The 12,526-nt window shown below is 29.1% G+C and overlaps 1 protein-coding gene across 2 annotated transcripts in view; it reads right to left on the bottom strand.

Moving 5' to 3' along the window:
- DIP-kappa (Dpr-interacting protein kappa) overlaps window positions 1-12,526 on the bottom strand; it is a 386,526-nt gene that overhangs the window by 97,519 nt on the left and 276,481 nt on the right. For both annotated transcript variants that reach the window (XM_075293821.1, XM_075293822.1), the window contains exon 5: window positions 5,629-5,836. In XM_075293821.1, coding sequence (XP_075149936.1) covers window positions 5,629-5,836 — 208 coding nt within the window. The remainder of the gene's footprint in view (window positions 1-5,628; window positions 5,837-12,526) is intronic.

Here is a 12,526-nt window from a genome sequence, read left to right as displayed (position 1 = left end):
CATTATTGGGGATTTTCCTCCCAAATTTCCCTTCTTAGGATAGTAACCTGACCTACATTCAACAGAAAATTTTCTCAGCATTCATTCAGTCTGTACACGTGTCCTCTTAAAGACATTAAAATATGAGAACACGGTTGCCACCCGCGCCAACAAATCTGTAACCAAATTGGCAGAAAATTTTACCAAAAAACTACCAAGCACAAAACTTTTTCCTACTTCCATAGACAATTTTGTCAAAATTTTATTTCTATAGAAAATTTTATATAAAATTTTAATTCTATAGAAAACTTTATGAACATTTTATTTCTATAGAAAATTTTGGCACAATTTTATTTTTATAGAAAATTTTGGCAAAATTTTATTTCTATAGAAAATTTTATCAAAATTTTAATTCTATAGAAAATTTTATTAACATTTTATTTCTATAGAAAATTTTGGTATAATTTTATTTTTATAGAAAATTTTGGCAAAATTTTATTTCTATAGAAAATTTGTAAAAAATTTATTTCGATAGAATATTTTATTAGAATTTTATTTCAATAGAAAATGTTTTAAAAATTTTAATTATATAGAAAATTTTGTCAAAATTTTATTTCTATAGAAAAATTTGTCAATTTTTTTCTATAGAAAATTTTGTCAAAATTTTATTTCCATAGAAAATTTTACAAAATTTTATTTCTATAGAAAATTTAATGAAAATTTTCTTTCTATAGAAAATTTCATTTTTATAGAAAATTATGTCAAAATTTTATTTCTATAGAAAATTTTGCCAAAATTTTTATTTTTATAGAAAATTTTGGCAAAATTTTATTTCTATAGAAAATTTTATCAAAATTTTTATTCTATAGAAAATTTGGGAACATTTTATTTCTATAGAGAATTTTGGTACAATTTTATTTTTATAGAAAAATTTGGCAAAATTTTATTTCTATAGAAAATTTTGTCAAAAATTTATTTCGATAGAATATTTTATCAGAATTTTATTTCTATATAAAATGTTTTAAAAATTTTAATTATATAGAGATTTTTGTCAAAATTTTATTTCTATAGAAAAATTTGTCAATTTTTTTTATAGAGTTTGATTTCTATAGAAAATTTTATAAAAAGTTTATTTTTATAGAAAATTGTGTCAAAATTTTATTTCTATAGAAAATTTTGCTAAAATCTTATTTCTATAGAAAACTTTGGCAAAAATTTAGTTCTATGGAAAAATTTGTCCAAATATAATTCCTGTGCAAACATTTGTCCAAATTTTATTTCTATTGAAAATTTAAACAAAATTTTATTTTTATATTTCTACTTCCATAGACAATTTTGTCAAAATTTTATTTCTATAGAAAATTTTATTTCTACACGGACGAAAAAGACTGTTTTTCATATGTTTGGGTGTAAAAATTATATGTTTGGAACTCAAATTTTTAAACACAATATTTTTAAGTGCAAGCATATAATGTTCATAAACTAGCATATTATGTTTGGGACATATATGTTAATATGTTAGAACATATTATGTTTGGGACATAAAATGTTTGTAAATATAATATGCTTGGATGCAAACATATATTAATTTAGAAATAGACTATAAACATATATGTGTTTAGAAAGAGAGACATAAAGTGTATGCTGGAAATAAAATAATGAAAGTAACCAATTGGCGCCTTAAAAATATATATACACAAAGAAAATTCCATTAAAGACTGGAAAAATACTATGAGCGAATATAAACAAGTATAAATTTACAAATTTGGAGTAAACATATATATGTTGTGATATAAGACCGCCAAAAATTGTATATGCTTAAGTAAAAAGATTAAAATGAGTATTCGGAGAGAAAATTCATTCGGAACCAAGAGAAAAGACATTTAAAAAAAGCATGAGTTTTGTTTATCATATTCGCATTACGGGCACTTTTTTTGTTTCGTCAAAACAAATCAGAACGTACACTGAAAAAAACAATGAACCCACCAGGAAGAAAACTTTCGGTTAATTTTAGAAAATTTTAAAAATTTGTAGAAATGTTAACTAAACAGTATTACAAACGTTGGCATCACGCCGATGTCATAAAAATAAGTAAATATTTTTCGACAAATACAAGAAAATTTATTAGACATAACTAAGTTTTTTCATTTGTTAAAGAAAATTTTGTAGTTTGAAGAAAAAATTGGAGTTCAAAATTGCAAGAATGTCTTTAGTGACATACGAAGTTCACGATGGACGCATTTTTGGTAAAATTTACAAATTTAAAGAAATTCTGAACTATTTTGTGGAAGACACGAATTTAGTTAATCTTTATGCTTCATTTGAGTATATTTTTTACCTCGGGTTTAGTTAATTTAACTAACGTACGCAAAAAAGTATTAGAGTAAAGAAAACTTTCTCCAAACATAAAATTTCTATGAACTAAAAAAAAGTTAAATTGGCTTTAGTTAAATAGAGAGTTCACTTTTTGTTTTTAGTGTAGGACGAGTAAGTCAAAATATTCAAACAAAGGTAATTAAAGGGATCTTCACAAAAACTAACGAAAGGGCACTATACACTGAAAAATAGCATGCCCGGTTCCAAAGATTGTGTCTCTATTTTAAAAATTTTGGTATTGATTCCGAGCCAATGAAGCCGAGAATTCAAGTAAGGATACTTTTAAGACACAATTCTCTTTTAAATGTGGGTTTTGTGTATTTGACTCTATGAAGCAAATTTTATTTTTTCGCTTTTTCAGCTTTTTTCATGTGCTCTAAAAAGTCCGTTAAAAACAAGACAGTAGAAATTGTGCTATGTTTCAAATAAAAACGTCTTTTAAATAAAGTGCTCTTTCGAAAATAAAAGCGGGCATTGAGTTCGAGTTTTGCCGCTAAAACTCGAATCGGTAAAACCAGAATAACATTATAACTCTTTTCGGCAAATTGTATTATAACTTGGTGGGGAATGATCCAAAGCAACAATTGAATAATAAAATAAAATTAAAAATAAATTATTAAAGAAAGCAAACAATTGTTCACACCTAAATAAATTTATTTGTTGGTTGTAAAATTATTGTTTAGAATTTAAATATAATGTGCTTTTGAATGGTTATCGTTAACTTTAGGATTCGATGGAAAAATATTTATATATTAGTCGACTTCACATTCTTCCTTTGTAAGAGTTTTTTTGAATTTCTTCGAAAATTTCAAACTTGTGTACAAAACCCTTTTTTGTTACAATTTTTTTATTTTTGCAATAAAAAATAATATATGATTTGAAATCAGTCCATTTCGTTTATATCAAGCACTGTTCTTTTCTGAATTTACGTCTTTTATAAGACACACTTTACAGTTTCGTAGTAAAAAGTTAATATGGTAGTATGTAATGTTGAACACCTTTTCGGGATATTCCGAACGTATTTGGAATATACGTAAAAAATATGTAAAAAAAATAAAAAAATGGTGTCGATCGAAGCAGGGATCGAACCCAGGACCCTTGGCATGCAAGGCGGACGTACCAATCACTGCTCCACGTCGCCAACAAATGTATGTTTATCAATGTTATGTTGTTAAACAATGTTATGTTTGAATCGGCTCGTGGGCGCCGCAAGCTATGCTATATAAATATGACTTATAACGATAATTATCTCTTGATGACCATAACAGCTACGTAGCCCAGTCGTTAGTGTGCTGGCTTACAAACGGTGTGGTCCGCTGTTCGAATCCCCGTCCGGCAAAAGGTAAAATTTAAAAAAATTTAAAAATTTAATAATTTCTTCTACAATGTTTGTATTACAGAAAAAGGTGCTAAGAACTAAAAAACTCATGGAAGTGAGAAAAATGTGAGGGAATATACAATTAGGCAGAAAAAAAATTTGAGCACAATCTTCTTTGGGAGAAAATTCTTCTAAGCATATAATATTTTTGGGTTCAAAATGTTTCCAAACATATTATATGTTCACATAATAACATATAGTTTTTTGGAAGACAACATAATTGAATTTGGATGGAAAAATACAAAAATGTTTGGAACTTAGACTACCCAAATATATTATATTGTTTAGACCAATATGCTTTCAAACATATTATATATTGGAAGAAATCAAACATATAAATGTTTGGGCAATACCCAAAAATTTATATGCTTGAAGTAAAATGTGTTTGGGAGTATATGTTACAGAAGCTATTTTTTTTGAGGGTGTATAGAAAATTTTGTCAAAATTGTATTTCTACAGAAAACAATTTCATTTCTATAGAAAATGTTGTCAAGATTTTATTTCTATAGAAAATTTTATGAACAGTTTATTTCTATAGAAAATTTTGGCACAATTTTATTTTTATAGAAAATTTTGGCAAATTTTTATTTCTATAGAAAATTTTGTCAAAAATTTATTTCGAAAGAACATTTTATCAGAATTTTATTTGTATATAAAATGTTTTAAAAATTTTAATTATATAGAGAATTTTGTAAAAATTTTATTTCTATAGAAAATTTTTTCAAAATTTTATTTCTATAAAAAATTTTATAAAAAGTTTATTTTTATAGAAAATTGTGTCAAAATTTTATTTCTATAGAAAATTTTGCCAAAATCTTATTTCTATAGAAAATTTTGGCAAAAGTTTAATTCTATGGAAAAATTTGTCCAAATATAATTCCTGTGCAAACATTTGTCCTAATTTTTTCTATAGAAAATTTAAACAAAATTTTGTTTTTATAGAAAATTTTGTCCGAATTTTATTTCTATAGAAACTTTTGTTAAAATTTTATTTCTATAAAAAATTTTGACTAATCTTTAGTTATTTAGAAAAGTTTATCAAATTTTTATTTCTATAGAAAATTTTTTCAAAACTTTTATTTATACAGAAAATTTTGTTAAACTTTTATTTATATAGAAAATGTTGTAAAAATTTTATTTCTATAGAAAATGTTTCAAAATTTTATATCAATAAAAATTTTGTCTAAATTTCATTTCTACGGAAAATTTTTTCATTTTTTTTTTAGTATTTGTTGGTTTTTGGTTTCAGTATAAAATCATGCGGTGACTAAATTACAAGTGTAGCTTGTCAATGCATGATTTTAATTAAATTAAAAAACAACAATAATGATTGAATAGTACGCCAAATTTTATTGCTATAGAAAATTTTATAAAATTTTATTTTTATAGAAAATTTTGTCAAAATTTTATTTCTATAAAAAATGTTTCAAAATTTCATTTCTATCGAAAATTTTGTCAAAATTTCATTCCTATAAAAAATTTTGTGAAAATTTTATTTCTATAGAAAATTTTGTCAAAATTTTATTTCTATAGAAAATTTTATAATTGTATTTCTATAGAAAATTTCATAATTGTATTTCTATAGAAAATTTTGTCAAAATTTTATTTCTATAGAAAATTTTGTCAAAATAACTTCTGGTAATTAATGTTTTAGGGGAGTAACCCCGGCCTAACTACTATAGAAACTTTTCTGGGCATAATTTTAGGCGGGATTTGAAAATATTATGATAGTTATTGACAAGACACCGAACCCATCCGAATCTTAACGAGATTTGGGACAACAATTTATAAACCAAATATTGCAGAATACAAGGCATTAATTGAAATGTGGTGTAAAATAAAGCAAAACGATGCTACAAAAATTTAGAAATTACAAAAATTGGCTGTATACTTACCCACAACTTGTAGATATCCTTTGCGTGATCGCATTGGATCCGTATTTACTTGACACATATACCACCCTCGATCACTTTCGTCCACTTCTTTGATATGTAGGTACCATGAGCGATGGTCATTATAGGTAAGACTGATACGATTATTTTGTATAATGACATTGTGATGAATGGACAAGATAGTTTGGGTGTCGACACGTACCCAAGCAACCTGAAAAGTGGATGAAACAATTAAAGAAGAAATTAATATTAACAGGAAATTCCCTGATGAAGAATATAGTGGACAAATATTTTATGGTTTCAATTAGAGGTCTGCATCGAATAACTTTTCACTGCATGTATGCAATTCGCTGTCGAATATAGTAAGTACTCTGTCTTTCTCTCAGAGCGCAAGTAGTGAAGTGAAGAGAACACTTGCTTGTCAAATACCACCAAGTACTTATCCGAAACAATATGTGTTCCGAAAAAAAGGAACAATAAAAATGTAAGTACTTGAGAAAAAGTACAACATGGATTCTCTTCATTTCACGTGGTACCACAAGTATTTCTCAGTATGTGCGAAGCAAAACTTTCCATTATTATTAATCATAGATATGTATGTATATCACATATTTCATATATTTATGTATGTCACACACTTACCTTAACGTTTGCCCCTCTTTATAACTAACCAAAACATATATTATGGAGACTAACTGTTTTTTTTTGTATTTCTGAAACTGCATGTGGTACATGTAGTACTCTATGAAGTTTTGTTATCGCAACATACTCGACGTGATCACTCTGAGTACACTTCAATAAGAGAGAAAGAGGAATATGTGTTTGTTGGTAGTGAAGTCATCAGAGTAGCAACAAGAAGTTACTCGTGGCTTTTGGTGTTCATCAAAATGTGTACCAATTGTTTTGCGAATCTCTCAAATAGATGTACTCATGTAGCAAGTACACGTGTACTCTGCATTTACAAATGGAATTGTGCAGACCTCTAGTTTCAATCACGAAATTATTTAATGCAACCAATTCTAATTGAAATGGCTTCAATCACTGTATTAATAGTAACAATCACCGAAGCAAAAAAGTAAAAAAAACAAGTAAGTGAGGTCTAAAGTCGGGCGGGGCCGACTATATTATACCATTCATCACTATGTAGACCAAAATTCTCGATACCATCTCAATTCCTTCAAATTTGTTGGTTTACATTCCTATATACAAATATTTAAACCAGATTCGATTTGGAGAAACATTTTTAATCTTCTACAAAATCTCTAGAGTTTAAATTCAAATACTCTGGACCTCTTCTTTATTTTTTCGGACTTAAGGTGAACTTCTTGCATAGGTTCCCAGCAAAAAAAGCGTCGCCAAAAAAGTAGTGAAAATGTTCTTTTTGGATCCGGAAGTGGTGCAAAATTGATGCAGAAGCGATGATTTTAATATGGGCTTGTCATAGGACGGAAGTACTCCATTTCAACGGCCGTTGCACTGAATTTGCATCACTTCTTTAGGTGTGATTCGAATTCAATGTTTTTGACGTAAATTAAAAAATTCTGTGATATTTTGTCATAAATAATTTTTTTTTTAATTTTTAATGGATTCTAACGCTTGTCGGAAACGTTTGACCTCAAATATTTTCAAAAATTCACAATTTTTTCAGATTGGATTTAGTATTTTTTTTTTTCGACAAAATTTAAATGATTTGTACCATTTTATGAATTCTTACTCCGTTTCTAACATTTCAAACAAAAACAAGTATATACGGCCGTACGTTCGGCCATGTCGAATCTTATGTACCCTCCACCATGGATTGCGTAGAAACTTCTACGAAAGACTGTCATCCACAATCGAATTATTTGGATTCTGGTATTTTAAAACTTCTTAACATCGTTTTCTAAATTGTGAGTTAGTCCATACGTGGTCTATATTAGACAAAAAAGGTATGTATAGGTAAGTCTACAAATAATTACGAATCGATATGGACTTTTGCACGGTACGTAGAGAGCCAGAATTGAAATATGGGGGTGGCTTATATGGGGACTATATACAATTATGAACTTGATATGGACCAATTTTTGTGTGATTGGAGATCGATTTATCTGAGGGCTATATATAACTATTGGCCGATATGGACCTAGTTAGGCATGGTTGTTAACGGCCATATACTAGCACAATGTACCAAATTTCAACAGACTCGGATGAAATTTGCTTCTCCAAGAGGCTCCAAAACCAAATCTCGGGATCGGTTTATATGAGGGCTATATCTCATTATGGACTGATATGGACGACTTTTGGCATGGTTGTTAAATACCACCACGTACCAAATATCAACTGAATCAGATGAATTTTGGTCTTCCAAGAGGCTCCGAAGGTCAAATCTGGTGATCGGTTTATATGGGGGCTATATATAATTATTGACCGGTGTGGACCAATTTTTGCATAGTTGTTTGAGACTATATACTTACACCATGTACCAAATTTCAGCCGGATCGAATGAAATTTGCTTCTCTTAGAGGCTCCCCAAGCCAACTCGTGGGATCGGTTTATATGGGGGCTATATATAATTATGCACCGATGTGGACCAATTTTTGCATGGTTGGTAGAGATCATGTGCTGACACCATGCACCAAATTTCAGCCGGATCGGATAAAATTTGCCTCTCTTATGGGCTCCTCAAGCCAAATCGGGGGATCGGTTTATATGGGGGCTATATATAATTATGGACCTATAAGGACCAATTTTTGCATGGTTGTTACAGACCATATACTAACACAATGTACCAAATTTCAGCCGGATCGGATGAAATTTGCTTCTCTTAAAGGATTCGCAAGCCAAATTTGGGGGTCCGTTTATATGGGGGCTATACGTAAAAGTGGACCGATATGGCCCATTTGCAATACCATCCGACCTACATTAATAACAACAACTTGTGCCAAATTTCAAGTCGATAGCTTGTTTCGTTCGGAAGTTATCATGATTTCAACAGACGGACGGACGGACATGCTCAGATCGATTCAGAATTTCACCACGACCCAGAATATATATACTTTATGGGGTCTTAGAGCAATATTTCGATGTGTTACAAACGGAATGACAAAGTTAATATACCCCCATCCTATGGTGGAGGGTATAAAAATTTAATGTTAACCCATTAAAAGTATGAAAAAACCAAGTTATAAAAAAATTGAATTAAAAGAACTTCCTGGGTAGTTAAAATAAAGAACATCAATGGGAGTGCATCTTCTGGAAGTGCCATTAAAGTTGTGCCTTTGGAAGAACTTCGAAATTTTTTTACTGGGTTATCATATGAACTCTTTTACCAAAGTTTTTTTTAAGCTATAAAAAATTTCGTTTATTCCCTTATATCACCACTAAATATCAAAGTTTTAACCATGTTTAGTTTTTCTCAAATTATCTCCCTGAAGTTATATCAATTATAAACTCTTCGAAAAATCATTGTGGTTTTTGAAATATTGAAGTTCTACTGCATCGAATAGTCCTCGTTACAATTAAATTTCACCAGCTCATATATCCATCCATTCATCCGTCAATATGTATGTATGGTAGACAATGCATCAATTTGCATCATTAGGGAATTCCATGTTGCCCGATGATTGAATGCAATATTGATGACTGATGAAGTTTTGCATGACCCTAGTCATCATCATGGTACACATCGCCCCATCTACCACATTTCAATGGTAATGGTGAATAATTAATAACACAAGGAAATGTCTTGTGGAAGTTCCAGCCCCTTCTCCACTCTCAAATTTCACATGAGTTTAAAGCAATTCGTTCAGTGCATTCATTATTGAGGCTGACAATCAAATTACAAAAGTTTTTATTATCGTTATAATGGATGTGTTTTTGTTTTATATGAGGAGAAAAAAGTTTTGCTTTGGTTTGGAGTCTCTTTCCGGATGGAAATATACTCCAAAAGCAAGAATCTACAACGGTGGTCCAATAAGTAAAATTAGAGAGAAGTTCACCAATGTGGTATCACAATGGACTGAATAGTCTAAGTGAGCCTGATACATCGGGCTGTCACCTAACCTAACCTAACCTAACCTAAGTAATTATCTTCAAGAAAACATCAGTTGGGCCAAGCCAAAGGCGAATTATTCTCGCTGTTATATATCTTTTCCCATTTCCCTGAAAATCCCTGCCGACATGGTGGTTTTACTATAGAACTGTCTAAAAGTATGCTACACTAATATACAACAGCAGCATACTTAATTGCTTAATTTCTATCAAGGAAGTCATAAACAACCCACCTAAGGTCCAGTGTGTCTGCAAAAAACTTCAGCTAGCTATCATTTTTAAACCGCTCAACTGACAGCCAACAGATTTATTCCAGTGACAGTTCATTCTATTGTTCACAAGCTTACAGAAGAATTTTAATCAATTGTACCGTGTCCAAAAAGTGAACGAAAACAAAAACAACATCAGAAATTGAGCTGAACATATAGCGAGAATGGATGCAACACGAATTGAAAAATGAGCTAGGACAAAAGCCACCGTGGTGCAATGGTTATCATGTCCGCCTTGCATTCATAGGGTTGTAGGTTCAATTTTATTTCTATAGAAAATTCTGTTATAATTTTATTTCTATAGAAAGTTTTGTCAAAATTTTATTTCTATAATAAGTTTTTTTCAAAATTTTATTTCTTTACAAAATTTTGTCATAATTTAATTTCCATAGAAAATTTTGCAAATTTGTTGTTTTCATAAAAAATTTTATCCAAATTTTTTTTTTTTATAGAAAGTTATGTCAAATTTTTATTCCTATAGAAAATGTTCTCAAAATTTTATTTCTATAGAAAATTATGTCAAAATTTTATTTCTTTAGAAAATTACGTCAAATCTTTATTTCTTTAGAAAATTTTCTCACAATGTAATTTCTATAGAACATTTTTTCAAAATTTTATTTTTATAGAAAATTTTGTCAAAATTTTATTTCTGTAGAAAATTTTGTCTAAACTGTATTTCTATAGAAAGTAGATAGATTTTTTTTATAGATTTTATTATTATAGAAAATTTTGTCAAAATTTTATTTCTATAGAAAATTTTTTCAATATTTTATTTCTATAGAAAATTTTGGCAAAATTTCATTTCAATAGGAAATTTTGTAAAATTTTATTTTTATATAAAATTTTTTCAAAAGTTCATTTTTATAGAAAGTTTTGTCAATATTTTATTTCTATATAAAATTTTGTCAATATTTTATTTCTTTTGCTGCAAGTAGAGGATGCTGATGAGGAATGTGGTAATTCCGAAACGTGCGTCCATCCAACCATCTTGCAGTCTATAGGGCTTTGCCCAAATAAATTTGACAAACATTCTTTTCCTCTGTTGGTTAAGCTACACTTGTAGTTTAGTCAATGTATGGTTTTAAGCTGCAATAAAAAACAACAACAACATTTTATTTCTATAGAAAATTTATTTAAAATTTCATTTCTATAGGAAATTTATTTCTATAGAAATTTTTTTCAAAATTTCATTTCTATAGGAAATTTTTGCAAAATTTTATTTCTATAGAAAATTGTCGCAAAATTTCTATTACTTTAGAATTTTTTTTTCAAAATTTCATTACTATAGACAGTTTTGTCAAAATTTTATTTCTATAGAAAATTTTGTCAAAATTTTATTTCTATAGAAAATTTTGTAAAAATTTTATTTCTTTGGAACATTATGTAAAATTTTTATTTTATAGAAAATTTTGACAACATTTTAGTTCTATAGAAAATTTTTTCAAAATTGTATGCCTATAGAAAATTTTGTCAGCATTTTATTTCTATAGGAAATTTTGTCAAAATTTCATTTTTATAATAAATTTAGTCAAATTTAGTTTTATAGAAAAGTGTGTCAAACATTTTTATACCCTTCACCACTGCTGTGGTACAGGGTATAATAAGTTTGTGCATTTGTATGTAACGCCAAGAAATAGTGGTCATAGACCCATCTTTTAGTATACCGATCGGATTAGAATTAACTTCCGAGTCGATTTAGCGATGTCGGTCTGTCTGTCGGTCTGTCTGTCGGTCTGTCTGTCCGTCCGTCTGTCTGTATATGTAATTTTTTGCACAAAGTACAGCTCGCAATTTAAGTCCGATCGTCCTCAAATTTGGCATAGGGCCGTTTCTTGGGACAGAGACAATCGCTATTGGTTTTGGAAAAAATCGGTTCAGATTTAGATATAGCTGCCATATATATTTATCCCCGATTTGGTCATAGGTAGCGTGTTTATCAACCGATTTTCTTGAAATACCGTACATCCAAATATTTTGTGAATCTCAAAAATCTTGCAAAATATCAGCCAAATCGGTTCAGATTTAGATATAGCTCCCATATATATCTTTCTTCCGATTTAAACTCATATGTCCACAGAGGCCAAAGTTTACTACCGATCTTCGTGAAATTTTGCACAGAGGGTAGAATTGACATTCTACCAATGCTTGGTAAATTTGACTCAAATCAGTTCAAATTTAGATATAGCTCCCATATATATCTTTCGTCCGATTTGAACTTATATGGCCACAAAAGCCAGAGTTTTGCCCTGACTTGCTTCAAATTTTGCACAAGGAGTACGTTTAATAGTATCTTTAAGTGTGTCAAATTTTGTTAAAATCGGTTCAGATTTAGATATAGCTCACATATATATCTTTCGCCCGATTTGGACTTATATGGTCTCAAAAACCAGAGTTTTGCCCTGAATTACTTCAAATTTTGCACAAGCGGTACTTTTAACGATACTATTGTATCTGCCAAATATGGTGAAAATCGATTCAGATTTAGATATAGCTCCCATATATATCTCCGATTTGAACTTATATGGCCTCAAAATCCAGGGTTTTGCCGTGATTTGCTTCAAATTTCGCGCAAGGAGTGCGTTTAGTAGTATCGGTAATTGTGC

The sequence above is a fragment of the Haematobia irritans genome, chromosome 2 (genome assembly GCF_050003625.1).
Source record: "Haematobia irritans isolate KBUSLIRL chromosome 2, ASM5000362v1, whole genome shotgun sequence".
NCBI classification, from domain to species: Eukaryota; Metazoa; Arthropoda; class Insecta; order Diptera; family Muscidae; genus Haematobia; species Haematobia irritans.
The sequence above is the reverse complement of the archived record's forward strand: the minus strand, read 5'-3'. Positions and strand labels throughout refer to the sequence as shown.